The sequence below is a fragment of the Lycium ferocissimum genome, chromosome 2, assembly GCF_029784015.1.
Source record: "Lycium ferocissimum isolate CSIRO_LF1 chromosome 2, AGI_CSIRO_Lferr_CH_V1, whole genome shotgun sequence".
Lineage (NCBI taxonomy): Eukaryota > Viridiplantae > Streptophyta > Magnoliopsida > Solanales > Solanaceae > Lycium > Lycium ferocissimum.
The window spans coordinates 48,004,463-48,027,202 of record NC_081343.1 but is presented as its reverse complement, the minus strand read 5'-3'; the positions used below and the strand labels follow the sequence as shown (position 1 = coordinate 48,027,202).

At 35.7% G+C, this 22,740-nt stretch overlaps 2 protein-coding genes across 3 annotated transcripts; one reads left to right on the top strand and one right to left on the bottom strand.

Annotated features, from left to right (window-relative positions):
* Positions 1–147: 147 nt before the first annotated feature.
* Positions 148–8,685, top strand: LOC132041499 (gamma-soluble NSF attachment protein). The gene is made up of 9 exons (XM_059432211.1): positions 148–290; positions 1,214–1,281; positions 1,382–1,466; positions 1,554–1,712; positions 3,844–3,981; positions 4,816–4,894; positions 5,926–6,005; positions 7,514–7,643; positions 8,314–8,685. Exons 1-9 carry the CDS (start codon positions 247–249, stop codon positions 8,416–8,418), a joined length of 888 nt encoding a protein of 295 aa, XP_059288194.1. The 5' UTR covers positions 148–246; the 3' UTR covers positions 8,419–8,685.
* Positions 8,686–9,269: 584 nt separating this feature from the next.
* LOC132041486 (subtilisin-like protease SBT2.3) lies at positions 9,270–17,891 on the bottom strand. Of its 2 annotated transcripts, none has more exons than XM_059432197.1 (10): positions 17,235–17,891; positions 16,446–16,614; positions 15,908–16,305; positions 14,877–14,972; positions 13,968–14,040; positions 12,069–12,351; positions 11,300–11,619; positions 10,671–10,941; positions 10,281–10,562; positions 9,270–9,833 (listed from the first exon to the last, which is right to left on the bottom strand). In XM_059432197.1, the coding sequence occupies exons 1-10, from the start codon at positions 17,456–17,458 to the stop codon at positions 9,412–9,414; spliced, it is 2,538 nt and encodes an 845-aa protein (XP_059288180.1). In that variant the 5' UTR covers positions 17,459–17,891; the 3' UTR covers positions 9,270–9,411. The 2 variants fall into 2 exon arrangements, with proteins under 2 accessions (XP_059288180.1, XP_059288185.1); XM_059432202.1 differs by having other exon boundaries at positions 16,446–16,599; positions 17,235–17,889.
* Between the last annotated feature and the right edge of the window lie 4,849 nt (positions 17,892–22,740).

Here is a 22,740-nt window from a genome sequence, read left to right as displayed (position 1 = left end):
ACACCAAAGCTCTGTAAATTTATAATATTGGCTGTAATAGTGGACTTGCAGAGTATAAATTTGAAACTTGAAGGAGTCTGTCGTCAATACCATATTGATTTGGGTCAAAAGTTGCAACACCATACATTGGGGCCATTTCAGCAATTAATAAAAAGTTTCTATTATTCTCATAGAGGTCCCTGCAAATTCGGAACAAAACCAGGATTCTCTGAAAAAACAAGAAAGGAAAGTCACATTACATCAACTATGGGTTCCGATCCTGAAAAATTGATGACCAAAGCTGATAAACTGTAAGAACTAAGAACCCCTCATAAATCTCACCTAAAATAAACTCTGTATTAGAGGGTCTTTATGAAGTATTTACTCTGTATATTTTCCAGGATTCAATTTTGGTTAGGTACAATTGTTTTTATGTAAAGATACAATTTTTTTGTTATACAAATATGTGTAAGTGGGTGCTGCTTTCTTTGAATTGTTAGTGTAAAGATGGTATATAACTCAATAAATTCTGTATTAGAGGCCCTTTATCTATTTATGAAATATTTTTTCTGTATATTTTCCAAGATTCAATTTTGATTAGGTACAAATTGTTTCTATGTAAAGATACAAGTTTTATTATATAAAGAATGGTATGGTTTTCTGATCAAATATGTGTAAGAGGGTGCTGTTTTATTTGAGTTGCTGGTTTAAAGATGGTAATTTTACACACATATATACATAATCAATGTACATATAATTGTCTTAAGCTGTTGTCTATTAAAGGGTATATTTTGTTCAAGTTTTTGAAGTTGTTGAATGAAAGTGGTATTGAAATGTGCCTACTTTTTTCCCCTTGATTGAACTAAGAAAATCTCCATTTTGTTGATCAGATTTTGTTTTCTGTGAGTTATTACGCGAACCAGTGAAAATTGCGTCCTGATCAAAGATTGGAGGATGGTGATTACTATCTGTTGGTCTCCATTAACGTTAACATTTCTCTTTTTATGGATCAATATCTTGACATGGGACTTGAAAGCTAAAATTTTCACAATGTCTTGATCTGAGAGATTAGCTGTAGTTCAAATACCATCTCTGAGATCTTGTACTCATCATGGTACTAGAAGAATTTTCGGTTTCTTTAATGGAAAGACAAAAGAAGCTTTTATCTATTTAATCTCATTTCGTTCCACTAATTAAGTTTTATGTAATATTATTTGTTCCACTATTTATATAGGACAAAACTAAGTTTTACCAGGTGGAGTATTGATTGGAAAAATGCTACTGGTTTGTATGAGCAGGCAGGTACGTACAATATTTGTATTCGAATAAAATAAATGTTACATAAATTGGGACGCTTTGAGCATGTTGATCACGTGGCAGACGCTATGCTCTTTAATTACAGCTAATGGATTTAGGGTTGCTAGAAGTTATGAGAAAGCAAAAGAAGCATTTGAGAAAGCTTCAAAAGGACAAGAGATGCTTTCCTCGTATCCTTTTCTCCAATTGGTTTCTTTGGATCTTTCTTGTCATTCTTCGATTGAGTCAGTTTTGGGGATCCTTGACTAGTAAATCAGGCCTTGGGATGCGGCTAAACATATGGAGTCTGCTGCTACCATGGCGAAGGAACTAGGTAACTGGAAAGAAGTTGCTGACTTTTATAGAAGGGCCTCTGAGTTGTACAATGAATGTGGGAGGAACCAACCTGCATCTGACGCACTTGGAAAAGCTGCACGGTATGTTACTGACTCATTCTGGTTGCATTGATCTATAATATTATTTCCCTTCCATCATGTGCTACAGATTCAGTACACTAATAATTATACATCCACTACTCATTGTGAATATTTCAGCTTTTTATTCCATTCTACTTTTTTTCTCCTTCAATTTAGTGCAGAACAGTGGGACGTTATTGTGAATTGCCTATTACAATTTACAACCCAAAGACTGCCCAAAAGTGCAGCTGTAGTATTTTATGCTCTATAAATTATAATTTCTGAAATCGTTGATTTTCTAAGTCTTATCTGATTACAGATTTAGAGAATGCCTACTTCTATAGAACCCCTTGTTTAGTTTTGGAAAATGGGCCTTAATGGAACAGAAAATATAGAGGATTTATGTAGCAGCCCTAACTAGTTCCGGATAGATTTGTTGAATCTGATTATACCATATTAGTCATTAACCGTATCGTTACCTTATTATACAGTTTATGCTTTGAGTCTATGTTACTCGGACTCTGCACTTTCAGTGCCGCACCCGTGTCGACACGACATGGGTGTGGGATCTGTACCCGATCTGGTCAACTGATTTTGGATGCTTTGACCAAAATCGACATAAAAATTCCGGACAGATTCAATGATTTTATTTAATCAAAACTAAAGCTAAGGTGAAATTGAAGAAAATGGAATACCTTGTATATAAATATTTCTATGCCACTCTGTTTCCTTTTATCTCCTTTGGGGATTCTCCTCTTGATCAATATTTTTTCCTCAAGTTTTCCACATAATATTCCATAATTTAGGTTTTTATAACTCTATTTTTAGATATTCGAATTTTTTTAGCCGAATCCCCGCACCCGTATCCATAACTGGATCCGTATCCCCGAATCTTAAAATTTAGATCATGAAGGATCCGACATCTAGATCCGCACCCGAATCGGACACCCGCACCTGAGTCCAAGTAACTTAGCTTTGAGTTACATTTTTGCAACACCTTGAACAGCATTAAACCGTATCATAAGTAATGATAAAAGATGCCCCCGCTTGGACGACTTCAAGTTTATTTTGAGATATTACTCAAAACCCAGAAGCGAGATTTAACATTGATTATTCCTTGGCGCATATATTAACAATTGTTTCTGTACAATGTGCACCATATGGAATCTACATTCTGCTGCTTGCCTTATTCCAATGATATCTTAAAGTGGTCAATCGACTTTAAATATTTCTCATGAGATGATTAGATCTGGACAGGCTTTTGGAGAAAACACAAGCATGATATACTGCTAGACTGGTCAGAATTAACCGAAGTGTTGAACTTCTTATTGCTGAATTAAAAAGGTTTCTAATGCTACTATGCAAAGAATCAATCATGAAATTATATCAATGTTGAACAGCATAGTACCAAAATAACCGAAGTCTTCCTCAAAACAAAACTAGACACCAAACTCAAAGAGGCTGTGATTTTCATTTATGTTGATCTAACCAGTTCATCTGCTGCTGGAATCAGGACTTAATTCTAATTTCCCTAAGTACAGCTAAGGAAGAATACAGGAAATAGGAAAAAGTATTAAGGAGATGCAACCGAGCTCCAGAATCAACAAGATCTGAGTGTGGATACATTCAAACATTTCACGTTTTCAGTCAAAGCAAGCTTAACAAAACCATTTTTTAGAAGGATGATAATTCACGTCAGAAGTCACACATGCAATTTTTATTAAATATTACAACTAGTTGTCTTTCCGCTCAGCATTGAGGAACTCCGGAACTGAGAATAAATAAGGTCAAGAGGAAGAACAGAATAAGGTGGACTGGGCATAGAATGCTGGAAAGTTTGTGAAAGGGTGTTAAAGCCTTTTTCTTCTGTGGAGTTGGCTGATGTCCTCGAGTACAAAGGGGGAAGTCAAGTGTTGTGTTTGACATAAGTCTAAATTCCCTGCCTAACTTGCCCTATGCCTTTCTGTTTCTCTTACAAACCTGCTCAATGGGAAACTTGGTTAGGGAGGGTGGATAGTTTTGGTGGATCTAACAGTTGTCTATAATATCATGTTCTAACTGTATATTCCTTTTATATGTTAGATACTTTATCCTTTTGCTTGAGGTTGAAACGGAGTGTGGGTATCTGATTAAGACGTCGTTAATATTATAGTGCTTTAGAAGATGGTGCACCTGATGAAGCTGTTCAGTTGTATACTGAAGCCTGTGCCATTCTTGAAGAGGATGGGAAGGAACAAATGGCCTTTGATCTATATCGTGATTCTGCAAGGGTTTATCTGAAGCTTGAAAAGTAAGAATTACGGTTAAGGCAGATATTACTTTTTGGAAGTTAGAAGGTGTATCTAAATGTATTAATCTAATATATTTCAATGTCTTTCTGTTTCTTTTCTCTTTTTTTGCCTTTTGAATATGAAATATATGAACCAAGTTAAGTGGTTCTGACTTTTTATATATCGGAATTTTGTTAAGTTCTAGGTCTCCCTGTTGTAGACCTCAAACAAATAAATAGAAGTGTGTCACACTTTTATTTATTTTTTTGAAAACAACAGCTCTTTAAATATTTGTTTTCAAAAAATAAATAGAAGTGTCACATTTTTAAATGTATAAACATTTAGATGGAGCAATCTGCACCATTTTTTTTTTTGATTAAGCACCGGGTGTCCGAGTCTCTTTGAGCCCCGACTAATCCCGGGGGTGCACAGGCCCTCGGCAAGGAGTTTCCCGCAAGTGCACCACGGGTAATTCGAGGTTTCCCCGTCCGATGGCCCTCAGAAATTGTTTGCACCCAGCGGGTTTCGAACTTGAGACCTTGAAAGGGAGCACCCCAAGGCTCAAGTCAATTGCCACCAGTCCAACCCCTGAGGGTTAGCAATCTGCACCATTTAATAGTATATCTACTAGAGGTCCTGGCTTTGAGCCTCAGATACAACACAATACCAAAAACATTTTCATGTGTTCGGTAGAGTAATAAGTATTAGACCCACAAGCGAGAGATGTATTGCAAACCTAAAGTAAATAAATAAAAGTCTCATTTCTAACAGTCTCAAGTTTATAATTGAACCTGTTCAAACAGTACAATTCTCCCTTTAGTAAGTGATGATGACTTTGATTTCACCACATGCAGGTATGAAGATGCTGCAAGTATCCTAATAAGTTTGGCATTAGCCGCTGACAAATGCAATGCAAAACATAGCCAGTGCAAGGTTTGAAAGCCCTTAAGTCACATTTTCCATCTACTGAACAGTGAACACTACTTTGACATTATCTTGTTAATTTCCTGGAAGAAAATAATTTATAGCGAAGTCCATGTTTCTTAACACTCAGAAATTTTAGTCTGTGGTTTCCGCATTCTAAAGGAATGATTACTAAGCAATTCTTCGTTAGCTACAACTTTTTGCAATGCGTTCGAATAATAAATAGGAATTTTTTGTCCGTCTATTGCATATGGAGCCAATGACAGCCATATTTGCCGTGGCCTCTCTTGTAGTTCTTCTACTCGATTGTCTTTTTTATGCCTAAACTTCACATCTGTTGCTTATATTTTAATTTTCTTTTCTTAGACATTATTAATGAGTGATCTGTAGCGGTGTGCGTTATTCAGTTTTAACAAAAATGTTGATAGCATTCCTTGGATTATTTGGACTGATCTATTCAGTTTTTGGATTGGTTTTAGTTTAGAATTTAGGAAATTTTGATCTTTTGGTTTGGTTTCTGATTTTCCAAATAATAATGGATATAATAAACAAAAGTAAACTTGTGGGCTCATATATAGTGCTAAGATCTCTGTGTATGCTATTTTTCCTCTCCTTTTTAGCGTCTTTCTTTCTTTTTCCTTCTCTCCTTTTGCTGTTCACTTCTCACTTTGTCTTCTTAATGTTGTCACTATGATTATGATTACAGTTTATATCAGCCCTTCGTGTTTGTCCTGCTTGTATTCTTTCTTTTGTTTTTTCTTGGTTTTCTTTTTCCTAGAGAATAGCTAATACTTGGTAAATACATGCAATGAATGGTATGTCGGAATGGAGCTCCCAGGTTTTGTGCAACAATCTGTCTATCTCATATCTAAGTCATTATTCATGACTTATCTCTTCGAGATTATTGCATTATAAATTATCAATATAGTGTGAAGTACTTTTTTATCAGAAAAGATAAATAGTGTTAAAATACTTGAAATCTTACTGCTACATGAAGGTTTCAACCTTCAGCAATTGCTAAAGTAATCAATTCCTTGCAGGCTTATCTTAGTGCAATCATTGTGTACCTATATGCCCACGACTTTAGGCAAGCGGAGAAGTGCTACAATGATTGTTGTCAGTAAGTTACGTATTTCATCAGCTCAAATATGTTGGCTTTACCTTGTATGTACGTTTATGCTCATGATTTCAAGCGATTAAGCGCTACAAGAACTTTTTTTTCTAATTCTCTGTATAATGTTGTGTTTTACTTTTTCATCGCCAAAATTGGAAGTCGAGAGCAAATGGAGTCCATTTTGAGAAACTTTAAGCATGAAATTTGATTTTGTTTATTTTCAGTTTTACTACACCTAAATGTGTTACCTTATCTCAATAGATATGCATTTTAAACCAGTTCTCGGATCTGTTATTAGTCCGGTGTTCTCGGATCTGTTATTAGTCCGGTGTTCTCGGATGTGTTATTAGTCCGGTTAAATCTATTACAGTTTCTAGTGCAATACAATCCTTATCTAGTGAAGTTCACTGTTTTAGCATTCCCTTTTTGGTCTGCACATCTTTCTTTATGGTGCTTGGGGGTTTAAGGAAATTTTTTTATATGGGGAAAACACTTTACCTTATGAAAAGAAAAATGTATTGTATGGAGAAAACCCAAAAATGGGCAGGTACAAAGCTTTCTTTGACTTTTCCAACTCAGTGATCCAAGGATAAGGCGTACAATGATGTGATTGATGCTTTTACCATTTCAATGCATTTTCTCCACTGCCCTCTGACGGACACTTATTCAACCTTGTTTAGCCCGGTTACTTGAATCCGCTTCCTTATCTTGAAGTCTAAAAGTGCCAGATTGTATACTGCAATCACCTGGGTTAGTTAGACTAAGCGAATTTTTTTGGAAATAATTAGCCAATAATTAGGCATCTGTGGATTATAATATCCTCATCATTTCCCTAGAATCTCAGAGTCCGTCTCCTTACATACTTTAGCTTGTATTTCTCTTGTTGGACTCCACATTCATTCATTCTTTAAAATCATATCCTGGATCTAACACATGCATGGTTAAGGTATTGAAAAGGACTTACGGTTACTACCGAGAGTTTATTCACTGGTTCAATATTCTTTCCCTTTGTGATAGAACAGTAAATGTATGTCCTTTAAGCTAATTGTACAAGTTCTCTCCTCTATTCTTGCTTTAAGGCTTCAGGAAATCACACAATTATTGTGTGAGTCACACATCCAAGTGCGAAGAATTGCTTGTTTGAATATCTACTAAACAACTGATAGTAGAGAAAAAGAACTATGGACCACCAGAAACTTGCCTTTGTCTATTATCCTTCTATCTTGGCCTAAATTATCCTCCTCCTGTTCTTATTTATTTTTCTGAGTTGAGCATCTGGATATATGCTAAGGGAAAAGGGTCAACAAAGCATCGATGGCTAAATTGTTGGGCATTTGGGCACCGCTACCTATTCAGCTTTTCATGTTTATCTTTCTCAGACTGATGAATCTATATGGACAATTTTATATTTCAATATCATGTTTGCTTCTGGAATTGATAATCTCTCTTATATTTTTTAGGTACAGGTTAGATCTTATTTTACTAAAAACACTTGTGTTGCCTCTTCTTTGTAGGGTTGATGTTTTCATGAATAGCGATCAAGGTCGCTGTGCTGGTAAACTTCTTTCTGCGTATGCTGAAGGCGATGTTGAGGATATTAAACGTGTGGCACAATCAAGCACTGTATCAAATCTTGATCACGCGGTTAGTCTTGCAATATCAGAGTTTTAGAGTCATGATGACTAGTGCTAATTACTGTTGTACGCTCGCTTAATAGCATTCTCGTGAACACAATAAGTGGGCAGCTATACTTATAGGTTAGTCCCAAGAATGGTTGAGGGGGTACCACCAGGCTTCTATTTAAGCTAGACATTCCTTAATTGTAGCTTACTAGCTATAAGATTTTTAGAGCATCTTTTCAGCTAAATCAATCCTCCCGACACATAAGAACTTATACTCTTCCTTTGATTTTTATTCTCCTACCCTGTTTACTAGATATAATATTTTCCCTGCATGCTTTAGAACTTTCTCATAGAAGTCAAGAGTCATTCATCTTAACTGAATCTTTTTTGCTAGTTTGGTCTGCATGGCTGTTATCTTTTCCTTGCCAATGCTCAATGCTTCACACTGAACATGAGAATGTAATTTGCACTTGGGACGATACTTCACACTGAACATGAGAATGTAATTTGCACTTGGGACGATGAAGTAAGGAAATGAAGATGCGTAAGCAAGAAGCATCATTTGTGTGATATCTTTCCTTCTCTTTTCCCTTTCTTTCCTGCACCTACTTCCTATGTTAGGAGTGTGTACACTTGACCCATTCAATAATCTATTCTACTCACTATATTAACACAAATTGCAATAAATCCAGATCATCAAGATCGCGAGGAAATTGCCTACAGGGGATGTTAGCGCGTTCAAGACTGAAGCCATGAAAGATGATGGAGAGCCTTTGGATGAAGATGATCTGACCTAAACTTTCACTAGTTGATGGAATGAGTCGAAGCTTCATGTGTGCTTATTTTCTATTCTGGCCGACAATCAAATACATAAACATCAAGTCTTGTTTTTACTGTTTTATCCTGCTAGATTTGTTAACTATATCATGAGAAAATGTCTGAAAAAAACCCTGTACAGAAGAATCTCACAAACCCTCGCTCCGCAGATTGCTTTGCAGATTGGAAACTTTTGTTCACTAATGTAATTTCATTTTATAGAAGCTATTTGGTGATTGTTTGGATTATTGGGCAGTCTTAGCATTTTAGTTCTGTACACTGTTTATAGAACTCGGTTCTGGAGATTCCTCTCCTTCCGTCGATCCTCAAGGACTTAATGTAAACTGCATTCCTCAGTTTGTGCATAGATTGACGGACATCTAATTTAGACTGAGGGTTAGTAGTGCCGTAACATGTGTTTGCCCATCTAATACTAGAAAGGAAGTGCATGTATTTTTTTCCTCTAACAAGTATGCCGACTTTAACTTGATAGTTGTAAAGAACAAAAATTTACACAATTGCTTGACCTATCAAACCAAAACTTAGCAATATATTTATTCGATGGCCATGGTATGTGCAGAAAAATAGCAATCAATTTGTCTTCCTTCATGTGTGTGTAGTAGCTCTGTAGCTGATAAACCACAAAGGAGTGATTCATTAATCTGATGTCCAGCCATAAATCCGATAAAATTGGAATGATGCAGGGATGGTCAAGTGTAAATATACAGGCCCTGAGGTCAAATCATGATGGCATTGCCCTCGGACCAAAATTTCGACCATATGTTGAATTAGAATTTATTTTTCCTCAACGTTAAGAACGACAACAATAATAAGTTCCAGAACAAAATCATGTCATGTGCTTATTCATCATCAACAAATAAGTTATCTACATCTCAAACCCATTTACAGAGCCTAACAAATTAAAAAATTGGACACTCAACAAGATAACAAAAAGAGAAGCATTATTAGCTGAATCAGCTATTAGTTGCGTTGTATGAAATTTTTACTATGACTGACAAAGGAATGTTTATAATATGACCCCGGTCTCCAAACAGTCCAATTCTTCCAAAGCTTGGTGAAGAGTTGTTCATAGTAGCGTTGAAGAAAACATTCAAGACCTGCTGCTGCCCACACGCAATAAAAAAGCGTGCTGGTGTGACCTTTATAGAAACACCATAAGGCGCACTCCAACCAACAGCATATGTTTCATTTCCAGCAATATTTATCATTGTTCTTTGAACTGTTCTGGATTGAATCAGTTTCGATATCGTGATTGAAGGCAAGTTCAGGTCAGTTCCATTCATTGAAGACGCTCCACAGCTCTCACCAGTGTAATTGAATACCATAGGTGCCGAACCATTTATGCCACAGAGGAATGACATGTAGTCACTATAGCCTACAACAAAAATTTTCAAATGCCATATCAGAGACTGGCAGAAAATGAAGTGATACAACAAGAACTGCCAATTTAAAAACCTCTCCTTGCCCCCAAAAAAAGTACCAGTGACAGTTCAAATGTGTATAGGAGAAACGGCCATATATGTCTCAAGCAACAGCTTAAAAGTAATTGACTAATTCTCCATAAAAGTTGTGAGCAGTTACAGTGAGATTTATCTGCACCAAGTCAACAACATAGATCTTTCAAGAAAACCAAGTTCTAGACTTCCACAACATCCTGCTTAAACCAGTTTAAGTACTCATTTCTCCGACATTACCACAAGTATGATCAGAAGTGTGGATATACCACAGCATCTGTCATTCACATTTTAATAGCATCTGATAACTAGTTAAATATTATAACCAATACTATCCTCAACTTCGAGAGCAAAGAAGAGTGGCTTACTTGTATCAAAAATAAGGCCTGGATCCAGTGCTGCAGTAGCATTCACAAATCCACTTCCCATGTCAAAAGGTGTTGCAGGAGATTGGTTTGAATCTGGATTAGCATAAGAACTCTGGGCCAATATGGGACTACCATTATTGGCATATAGAGAAGCCGTGGTAGAAAGTGCAGATGCAATAGCAGCAGTACTAAGATTAGGAAATTTCTGCTTAATCAGTGCTGCCAGACCAGCAACATGAGGAGCAGCCATGCTGGTTCCAGACATCATTGCAAAATCTTCACCTAAATATCGGATCACGTACCATAGGTAAGCAAATATATAATTAATGGCATTTTCATTCATGTACAAGTAGCCTTTTTTCCTCTACAAGCTTTCTTTAGTTAAATTACCTTGAAACTCGACCGAGTCCATGCCACCAGAACTCCAAGCTGCCCATATAGAATTTCCTGGAGCAACTAAATTTGGTTTCAGTATGTCTGCATCATCAAGAGAACTATCTTCTGGATCCGGTCCCCGAGCAGAATAAAACATAACATTCGGAGCAGGTAAGCTGAAATTTGCTTTAAGACCCCCTGAAATGCATGCAACTGCCCCAAACCTAGTAATTTTCTTAGTAACTGGATCTTGGTCCAGTGAAGAATTGTAGTACTGAAGTAAGATCTGTCAAATTACTTGAAATCAGTAATTGCAAATTGCAAATAAACACTTGGGTGCATGGAAACAAAGCTTTGAAAGAGTTTGGAGCAGGCTGATGAAAATGTACGTATTTCTTTAAGAATTTTATCACTTCTATGAAGTTGGAAGTTTTAACTAGGGGTGGCAAAATTGACCCCGACCCATCTGACCCGCCCAAACCCACCCAGTATTTAAAGGATGCTTTTGCTATGAGGCAAATAAACCCAGACCCATGACCCTCCATAAGTTCCAAGATGTTTTCGCTATGTAGAAAAAGTCTTTATTTCTTTCTTAAAACCGTCATATATTTCAAATGGAGGGAGTAGCATATTTCTAGGCATACCTTAGAATCATTTGCTGATGGAATTATGACGCCAGGCAATCTCATTGGAGTCGGATTGATTTGAAAACCGATGACAAAGGGATCCATGCAGAACACAACACCAGCTGCACTAAGGTTCTTAGCCGTTTCCAGGGCCTGTTTGATGGTGGAAAGTCCAAGCACAAAGCGGACAGAGTAGCTGCAAACTAATAGATTCCCTTGAACAAGAGTCTTATTGAAACTACTGGCATCTTGGCATTCACCCACATACATATCATTAGCAGCTGTGTCACTCAAAGCATGACTTGCCATAACTAGAGTGTACATGCTATCTGTTCCAGCTGCAGCAACATACAAATTTACCAAGTTCATGATTAAATGTTGATGATGGATGTGTCAGAGAAAAGAGGACAAGAAAGACTCATGCTTGGTAAATTTGTATAGACCAAAAAAAAAACATAGAAATTTTTCATATCAAATGATCTTTACAGTTCCCTTCGTTTTTCCGGAAATATTACGTAACCTGGAGGACTTTTTTTACTACTTGAGATAGGAGAACAAATTTGGTTCAAAATTGACAAGAAAAATATCCCTTAACGGCAAAATATATAGCCTATTTGTGCACATTCTTTAACATCTCCAAGTGCTTAACTTGATCAAACACGAAAACAACCCCGAAAAAATCATCTTTCATTCTCCACTGTTTTTTGTTAAGAAAAACTTCTGGAGCTTTTTTTCTGGTATAAATTCAAAAGAATAATTACTAAATCAATGAGCAAGATAGACTTACGTGCAAGTCCAACTCCAGGTATTGTGATATTGTTCCCCAGTACTATAGAGTTACTATAAATCCTGTCATGGGTTGAAGCACCAACAGTGAAGATCCATGGACTGAAGGAAGAAATACTTTTAGGTGAAGGTCCAGTATTGCCTGCTGCTTGTACTACAAAGATGCCAGCCTTAACTGCTGATAGCAAGGCCATATCTATAGGATTAAAGAAAGTCGCGACACCAGGAGGACGCCTGTTAGGGGTGATTGATAAATTGATTATGTCCACACCATCCTGAGCTGCCTATAAATGAAAACAGATAAGTATGAGAGGTGCCTACTAAATACTCCCTCTATTCACTTTTACTTGTCCACAATGGGCTTTGCACACCCCTTAAGGAATACTCCCTCCGGATCAAAAAGAGTGTCTACTTAGCCTTTATTTTTTGGTTCAAAAAGAGTGTGCACTTACCAAATCAAGAAAGAATTAACCTTAAAAGAGTGTGCACTTACCAAATCAAGAAAGAATTAACCTTACTTTTCCAGATTTATCCTTATTTTTCTAGATTTATCCTTATTAAGTGTTAAGTGACCAAATCTCAATACCTATTTAATTAGGGGCATTTTAGTCAAATTACCTATTTTTGTCTAGGATTTAGTATTTTCTCAAGGGGTGTGCAAATGGCTAAGTGGACACTCTTTTTGATCCAGAGGGAGTAATAAATGACGTGCATATTTTACCATGATACCCATAGTAATTGCTGAATAGTCTTAATGGACTTGGAAAATAATTTGGAATGAGAAATAAATGCTAAGGGTAAAACAGGAAAAAGAAATTGTTTTTCTCTTGATATGCTAAAGTGGACAAGTAAAAGCGAAAATCTATTTTTAGTATAGTGGACAGGTAAAAGTGAACAGAGGGAGTAGTAGATCTGGTACATCTATAAGCTCTGGTACATGTATGTGAGAATGGTAATGAAAATTGTCAACAACTTTCTACACTTCGGAAGATAATCTTAAAATTAACTTACTCACTCCTTTCAGTTCGACCTATTTATAACATTAGTTTTCACCTCAATTTGAAGCATAGCTGTTTCAGCGATGACTGGAATTTACACATAATGCCTCTCTCAAGACTTTATACTCCAAATGAGCAACCCACTATTCGAGAAGAGCAATCCTAGAGCAAATGCTAAATTGAGACTGTGTTGGAAAGCTATGGGCATCCATATCAATATCATTGCAGCTCAAATGTCTGCTTAGGATACTAAAATGAGGAATGCAGCCTAGGGTCTTGTAAAACCATATTTTTCAGAAACAGGTAAAGGACCATTGATGCCCTCTATTAATCAGTCAAGGACTAAGATATGGAGGCAAAGCCTAGAGACAAGGTTCTTTAATCGTCAAGAGTAGAGAATAGGTCCTGATAAAGTGTAGCGTCAATATGTGATGTTTCCACATTGTTGAATTCGGGTGACCATTCCTGTCATAACACTGACTACATACAGTTTGCTGAAGGATATTAAGATACTTATAGAAAATTTACATCTTCTTGATCAGTGTGAAGCTCATGGAAACAGATTGGATAATGCTGTCTTGTTCTTTCTTTTCTTTTAGCTGTTTATATGGAAAAGCTCTGCTAATGAAAAGAAAACCCAGAGCATCCTCAGATGGAAGTGGAACTACCAAAATTCCAGTGAGGGGAATGATTCTAGTTCAACATAAAAAGTCCACACACCAACAATCAGAAGGTAGAAGTTCTGTATCCTCTTTGCAAGGTTATACACAATCAAAAAGATCAAAGCACAATCTACTTCTCTTCCTTTCTTCTCTCGTTTGTATGAAGTCCAAACAACACAGATACATTCCTTGGTTTTGTACCCTTTCTTTTCTACTCTCTAACTAAAAATGAAAAGATACCTGGTCTACGGCGGCAACAACATCTGCAGCAAAGCCACCAAAGCTCTTGTATAATGCCTTATAAACTGCAACGCTGCAAATATCAACCTGTGATCAGTATCCAAGTCTAGTTCATAGGATTTGAAGCAAGAGAAATATTGTACCTTAGGAAATTAATTCCAAGTATAAGACTAGTATACGGGAAAACTCAAATGGTTGAGACATGCGCACTTAGGGAAGTTGACAGAGCAGATTAGAAGTAGTAGAGTTTTACTCGGTTTCGCAAAGGGCTCACAAACCAAGTAGTTTCTAACTTCTCCAGGATCCAACTCCCCTTGGAAATAACGCATAACTATTTTTAGAAGAACTTCTTAAGTAATCCATAAACACCAGGAAGAAAGATTTCTGGTAATCATAACTCTGTCAGCAGTAAAGACGAATGTCTGCAGTACTAGTCCTACAAGCTGAGTTCTAATCTAGTAACAGGCTATTGAAAAACCTTCTGAAGTGTTCTAAATTGTTAAAAACACTTTAATCTCAGTTATTTTTCTAACAAAAAGTACTTAGGCTAAACATATAATCAGGAGCTATAGGCTATAGCTGTAAAGAAAAACAGTGCTGGTTTAGCAGTCACTGCATCACATATTTCAGAAGAATAGCATGCCCAGACAGATCATTAAACAAATATCACGAAGAGAAAGAAGTCGTGGAAGATGAGCGGAAGAGAGAATAAGCATGTAAGTTGGTTGTAATTTATAGGTATACCATATACACATCAACAGCAAGCACAGCCAGCATTATTGGTATCTTTTTCAGGATCTTTTCCAAATAACAGACTATAGTTACGTGTTGAGTATCACAATCAACATAAATATTTACAAATAAAAAAAAAAAAAAAAAAAAAGAGATTCAACTTCTGAGATCTCTTACTGTGAACGAGGAGCCATTCCACTAGCATATCCAAAGTGATGACCAGCTACAACAACAGGGATCCCATGGTTCCCTGCTGCAATTGAAGTTGTATGCCTACACGTGGTTAAGAAAATTCAAGCCACTTGGTAGTAGATATTACTTGCAGTAAACTCAAAAAATCAGTGAATATAAGCAACTGTATACTTGGAAAAAGCATGTGAACAATCATCAGTTTCCTTTTTCGTGTGTGTGTTTGTCTATATGTTGTGTGAGTTTAACTCTTTGGGATCTTCAAGGGTGCGTCCGTGGCTATAAGCATACTAATTGTAGTCCTACGGAAGTACTTTAATATCACCAAAGTCTTTAAATAACTCTCATCAAATAAGACCGTCTTTTCAGCTAGAACTTCCACTTTTTGAAACTAGAACTTCCACTTTAATAAGAGATCACAGGATTATTTGTCAAAGCAAACAAATATATTTAAATCAAAAAAGAACATAAGCATGCAGAATATAATGTAAGCATGTCAACCAAGGGAAATTGCTTCTTCGAGACCAATTCCACTATTTCGAGATTGGAATGAAGTACTAGTTATTGTAAAGAAATGGATCTTGGACCTAAATCAACCCCAAAAGCTTAGCTCATAAAGTGAGGATTGTTCAAGTGCATATAAGAAGACCAATTACCCATCTCATATCCGATGTGGGAATCTTAACACTCCTCCGCACGCCCAGACCTCATTAACCGGAGCGTGGACAGTATAATATGGGGGCCCAACATCGGTGAACAAAGCATTGGGATGGGCCAAACCCTGATACTGTGTAAAGAAATGGATCTTGGGCCTATATCAACCCCAAAAGCTAGTTCATAGGGTGAGGATTGTTCAAGTTCATGTAAGGAGACCAATTACCCATCTCATAGTTAGACCCCAACCGCTTTGTCGGAACTAATTGATAGGACTTAGTTCTCTAATAATTGGTGTGGTTTGTGAAGAGTGCTTAAGGACAAAAAGCTATAGAGAAACGGTCCATAAGGAAGATAACACTTACGTCCCATGGCCGTCACCATCAAAAGGAGAAGCATAGTCCTGAGTTGTGTTAAATATCCCCCTGGTTATAGCAGAGGCTGCAAAATGGCGGGCACCAACAAGCTTCCTGTTGCAGGATCCAGATGGGAAATCTCGAGTGACCTCACAAATGCCTGAAAAATGTTGTGGAACAGGATAATGCCTCTCAGGTGTATTATCAGAGAAGCTGGGGTGCGTTGGATCAATTCCAGTGTCAATGAAACCAATCACAATGCCTTCCCCAGCCGTTTCATATCCACCTTCTTGAGCCCATGCCCCTAGAGGAAGACCTAGGAACTGGGGTGTATGTGTGGTTGCAGTTCTGACCGAGAAATCCAAAGCCACATTTGACACTTCTCTCCTATTTGCAAGCTTGAAAGCCTTCAAATATCAACATATGCAGGAGTTGATATTAGGATCAAAACAGACAAGACCACATAAGTGCTTAACTATCTACAGTGTCATGAAAACCTAGCAACAAAAATGGCAACAGCTTTCTGTACCACTCACTGGTAATATACCTGCTGGGGAGTAACAAGCACAGCAAATCCATTGATCAAGTAGTGGTAGCTGTAAAGCTTCATATACTTTTCTCCTCTCAATACCTTCCCCAATAAAGAATCATGCATCCGTGATATGGAGGAAGCATTATGGGCATGCTTGTGTGAAGTATTGCTGATTAAAATAAAGCTGATCAATGATATGACAGACAATATTAAAGCTTCTCACTTTCACAAAAATATATTGTAAGAAGACAGACTATGAGCAAACACACTAATCCATTAATGCAAGAAATACAAAAATGAGTTAAGGACAAGACCATAATGTGATAATTGAGTAAGAATAAAACTTCTCCATTACAACTTGGTAGTGGATACACAGCTCAAATAAATTTAGCTATGAGAGAAAAAGTGCTAAAGATTTCGCATCCTCTCAATTACGCTTTACTCCATCAGAATCTTAACAGAATAATTCATTGTACGGTGATCGAATTTTCTATTTTATACTATATTTTATTTTACTTTTACAAAAAAAGGGGCATTTTTTTCTTGTTGCTTGAATATTAACAAGTCAGATACAAAAATTATCAATTACAAGAATTCCCTCTTTTAGCATACACAATTTAAAACTTCAGACACTTGAGCATTACAAAAGCTAATTGCATGCCAGTAAAAGACTTGAATTTATAGATTTCCCAAGTTACAACTAAAACCAGCCATCATTCATTGAACAAAACAAACCAACAAGAATAAGACAGCTCTTTTCAAGAAACATGGAGAAAAACAGTTTATTCAGTTAACAAGCAATACCTTGGTTTATCCAGTCTACTAGAATTTCCTGAATCATGATTCTTGGAGTGATGATGGTGATGGTGACCCTTCACTCTAAGTTCCTCACCATATAAATGAGAAACAGGAGCTTGTTTCAGAGTAACAATATACACAGCACCATCTGAATCTGTAATATCACAAGCCACAAATACACCCAAAAATAGTACTACCAAGAACAACTTAAAGCTGAAATGTTTTTCCATTTTAAGCTCAACCCAATACAGAAATCACAAAAGGGCTACTCTTTTTTCACTAAAAAATACTACCCATATGTTCCATTGACAATTCCCAAGCTTAAAGGCTGTTACTTTTTTCCAAGTAGTACTGTAAGAAGTGAAGTTGACAAAGGAAGCAACCCTTTTGCAGTACTGTAAAGGCACTAAAGTCTAAATATGGGCACTGATAGAAACTTTATTAGTTGTACTTTTACAGTGAAACATTTATGGGAACCCTCTTACTCTTGTCACCACCAAGAATTGGATGGAGAATGAAGACACCTGCATTTAATTTAAGCTGGAAAAGAGAGGAGAATCTGTGAAACTTTTCTTGGATGCTGTGCATGTGAACGTTTTGTTTATTCATAATTAAGTACACTAATGGAATTTTTATTTCATCTTTTGTTTTTTTGTTTTTTAGCTCGAGCAAGATTGATGGAAAAAAAATTGGACGTTTTTTTTTTCTTTTCACTTTTGCTTTTGTTCATTTGTGATGTCTGATATATTCACATTGTCTTCTTTCTTCAACGGGCATTTTTATCACTAAGCTTTGATCTTGGCTTGGTATCATGTGATTAATAGTAAAGCCTTTTTATATGAAACGGAATTCAAAAAATTTATGAAATAATAAGTTAATGATTCATTCGATTTTTTAATTAAAAATAAAAAATTTGGAATTACATAGTCTTTTACGAGATCGAGGACTAGTTTATGTTTGATCATAAGTAAGGTGTTCATAAGCCGGAGTATGTAATATAAACCACAAAATTAATTAACTAGTATTATTTTTTTTTATGACAAGGGAATTCATAGCCACTGTCCTTCAAGTGCACACAGTATAAATTCGCTCCAATGTGGTATCCTGCAAATCACACCGGAGAGATAACCGCATTAGGCAAGTATTTAACTATTATTATAATTTATATTTGTATTTTTATTCTTTTTTAATAGTATCAAATTAATCTTATTTCAGAAAGACACAAATAAAATGATATTAGATCAAGATATCGTTCGTTGCTCTCTATTATTTTTTCATGTTCAAAGTGATGGTTATTTTAATTCCTTTAAGTTACTAGTCTTAATGAAAAAACCGCAAGCCTGTAAATATAATAGGATCTTCTTTTATTTTTGTTACCATCCAAAATGAAGATTGTGATCGACATTCAGTTCTTTCTTCATTAAGTGAACATGTTCGACGCTCTCTGCACCGCCACATCAATGTGTAAGACTTAACTTTTATGGGATTTGTTGGCTAAAGTTGTACTTCATTTGTTATTATCTTATGGATAAATGATCTACCTCAATTATATAATATTGTATGTTATATTGTTTGATTTATTCGGATATATGATTTAAGGGTTCATTACTTAGAAAAAAACCCTTTTCTCCCTCATATAACTGATTTGTTTTGTCTCACAAGTTGGTGGACTCAATTAAATATCATACACGACCCATTTAATTTTAAATTGTGACACTGTTCTTTTAAAAGAAGGTAACGTACTAAACTATTCTAAATCCCATTCTGTAAATAAAATTCAAAACATCCATATCATATTACCATACGAATAAGGATTATCGTCAAATTAACACCCGTATTCTTTATTACTACCTTTAATTCACTACTTAATTTTCACTTCTAGATGGATGGAGCAAAAATAAAAGCAAGTCATGCAAGTAAACTCATTATTGATTTACAGTAAATCACATGTCTAGTATCATTTTATGACTACTCCGGTCCCTTATGTTTTCCTTTGTCTCTAAAATCTATTTCATTTAGCATTTTTGTAACGAAAAGCCTTAAAAATATCTAAGATTTTCCCAAGTACCGAACAGAGGATTTATGCATCAAATCATATAAGAACTTAACTGTAATTAAGTAGAAGAATAAGAAAAACTAAAATAAATATAGACTAATAAAACTTGTCATAGTTATAGACTAAATCATTCTTCAAGGGAAAAAGATGGTAAACATGGTGTGGTGGGCCAAATTAGAAGACGATGGTTCTGCCTTTTTAGTGGTAAAACGTTAAAATTTGTTTTTTTTTTTTTTTTTTTTTTTTTTGTTCGAAAAGAGATGACCAAAAGATTCATCTTCTTTTAGCTCGTGCCCATTCTACAAACATAGTCACTCGTATAAATGATGACATCTATCTATAAAGAAAGATGCTATTATTTGAAGAATTTAAGTCATATTCACTCATTGTTTAAGAATTTAATTTATATATGCTATTATTGTAATTCTTTTTATAGAATTAGTGTAATTTAACAACTTATAGCATATTACTTCTATTTATTAATCTTATAATTTACCACCAATAAATGTCTATAGATGGAATTATCTACAATTATCTTTTCATTTATTACACCGTGTATAATAATGTCAAAATGATTTTCAAATTTCTAAATTATAATATGCGAATAGAGGTTGTAATTTTATTTTTTGCTTCAAACTTTACTTCTACTCCCTAAAGATTTATTTATCTGATATCAAAATGATCCAAGTATAGTTCCAATCTAACTTGTAGTATTAATGAATTCCGTTTTCTTAGGAATCAATGCAGATTAGAGCGTTGATTAATGGTTGCTTAGCCTAATCAGTATTCATTGACCAAGTTCCCCAATAACGAGATAAATCCAAATTTGTCCCCTTCCAATTCAAATTGGATCCTGAAAGTTAGGATATGGATTTACTCAAAACTCTCAAAGAAATATTACTAGACTTTATGAGTTTGGATTTTTGTTAATGATGAAAGGATGACACATTTCAAATAGTTTATACTTCATTATGCATAATTATTGTGCACTTGTGTAGTTGTGTATGTAAGTTCGATGTACAAATAATAGCGGTCATACTAAGCTGATGAGGTCGGCTAAAACTTGTTCAGTATTATAGACGTACATGTGCTCATACATAAATATATCAAAATCGCAAATTACCATTTCAACATTAGAAAGATATGAAATTATTTCATGAGTATTTTAATTGTGTAAATTGATCGCACCGTCATTGTACACTGAAATACAAAAAGGCAAAGTAGACAAAAAAGAAAATACTCACTAATCTATATTTACCTTTATTTACGTTGGAGAAGATGAGTCAACCCCTTTCTCACTCCCATGTATAACCAATTGCGGAGCATAAGTTTTTATTTGTTATTTTTTAAGGTGTAACTGTGTTTACGCACAGTGGCGAAACTATCTAGATTGTGGGGAATAAACTGAACATCTATTGTCGGAAGATCATGTTGTTGTATAAAAAATGCCATTGCGTATATAAGTTAAAATTTATTTTTGTAAGTGTACATCAAATCTTAAACACCTTCGATAAAATTATTGGTTTCGCCATTTTGAGGGATAGGATGGGAGGTGGGGTGGGGAAGGTGAAAGATGAATTGGAAGGTATATTGGGGCGGTGGTGCATTATACATGTGAAGGGCACCTTATGTTACTCTGCCACATTGTCATTAACAAATATAAAAGAAGGGCAGCACTGTGGATATATAGTTAGTTTTTTTTTTGTGTGTGTGGATTAAAGTAGAATTTCGAAAGAAATTGACATATATTAACAACGCCTTATAATATAATACGAAGTATATAACAAATTTTTCTTGTAAGTAAGGAAAATTCTCCCCTTGATGAACTTGAATTAAAGTTTACTCTATAATTAAACACCTAACATTTGCATGTATATATCGTTCGTAAATGACTTCAGCAGAAATTCTTCTTTAGTTCTAACTGTAGAACAATACATAGGATTCTGACCTATTTTAAGGCCGTTACTCTATGAAACTTTGTTTTTGGAAAAGTGAGTTTTGGCTTTCATGCTTATATTCAAAGTGGCGGACCATGCATGTATCATTGTTTCCTTTCCAATTGCACTAATCCGTTTGTAACATTTGGAACACCGAATTTGCTTACTATATTGTCGGACTTAAAAGCAAAGAGCAACCAGAATCCATCATTATGACAGTATCCCTTTCCTGTCTGATAATGAATTGTGAATACTTTTTCAAAGTAGATATTTATCATTATTACAAAGTTCTTTAAGAATTCTGTAATTTTCATAAACTATCTATGAGTATCCAAAATGGTCTCGACTTGTCAATATGAAATGTCCGAACCCATCATCATCCGATCCGTTTACTTGTGGCTCGATTGTCAATTGGGTTTCTTCTCCATTTTTTTTTTTTGCGTGTCCTTCAAAGGCGCTGGTCTTTAATTTTTTCTTCTCAAATTGCTAGTCTCTAATTTTGTCCTTCGCTTAAAAAGTGACCGAAAATATCTCCAGGTTCTGGATTCGAATCCTCGCTCAGTAAAAAGAAAAAGAATTTCGCAAGGTAAGACTTTCACGAAATCTCTACTTTAAGGCCTAACATTTGCCCAAAATTAGGCCTATTCGGGCAAAAGTTAGGCCTTAAGGCAGACCCAAAAGTTTAAGGCAAACCTCTGCCTTAAGGCCTAACTTTTGTCCGCGAATAGACCTAATTTTGCTGCGAAATTCTGTCTTGCGAATTTTTATTTTTTTTAACTTAGCAGGGATTCGAACCCAGAACCTCGAATATGGGCCGAAGGGAAAAAATTAAAGACCACAATTTGAGGGGAAAAATTAAAGCAATAAGGACAATCGTGCAAATTGCCCTCTCTTCTCTAATCACCGACTTTCCTATGCACTCATCAGCTATTATTTTGGCCCAAAAGAAAATTGGGCAATTCGCCCTTCTTTTGGGGTGGTCTTTAAATTTTGCCCCTCATATTTGAAATCTTTAAATTTTGCCCTTCGGCTAAAACCCATGGGTTTCAGGTTCGAACCCCCACACAGTCAAAATTTTAAAAAAAAATCGCAAGGCAGAGTTTAAATTTCGCTATGCCCCCACCGGCATACACTTGTGAAGGAATTACCAAAGTTATGCCGACCGGATACTTATGCCTTATGGGCGACTTGGCATAAGTATGCCGGATCCGATAACTTTGGTAATTCATTCACAAGTTTATGCGGTCCGCATAAAAGTTTGCCCGTTAAAAGTATGCCCCCGCCGGCGTAAACTTGTTAAGGAATTACCAAAGTTATGCGGACCGGCATACTTATGCCTTATGGGCGGACTTGGCATAAGTATGCTTAGGATCCGCATAACTTTGGTAATTCCTTCACAAGTTTATGCCGGGTCCGGCATACTTATGGGCAAACTTTTAGTTAAGCCTTAACTAAAAGTCTTTTCCTAGTTATGCCTTATGGGGCATACTTTTAGTTATGCTTATAACTAAAAGTATGC

Coding starts and splice junctions, on each gene's coding strand:
- LOC132041499 (XM_059432211.1), top strand. CDS start 247: ATGGGTTCCGATCCTGAAAAATTGATGACCAAAGCTGATAAACT. Junction 1,467..1,553: donor GGACAAGAGATGCTTTCCTC/GTATCCTTTTCT, acceptor CTAGTAAATCAG/GCCTTGGGATGCGGCTAAAC. Junction 3,982..4,815: donor GTTTATCTGAAGCTTGAAAA/GTAAGAATTACG, acceptor CACCACATGCAG/GTATGAAGATGCTGCAAGTA.
- LOC132041486 (XM_059432197.1), bottom strand. CDS start 17,458: ATGGAAAAACATTTCAGCTTTAAGTTGTTCTTGGTAGTACTATTTTTG. Junction 12,352..13,967: donor TTGTTGCCGCCGTAGACCAG/GTATCTTTTCAT, acceptor TTTCATTTATAG/GCAGCTCAGGATGGTGTGGA. Junction 10,942..11,299: donor CATCAGCAAATGATTCTAAG/GTATGCCTAGAA, acceptor GTAATTTGACAG/ATCTTACTTCAGTACTACAA.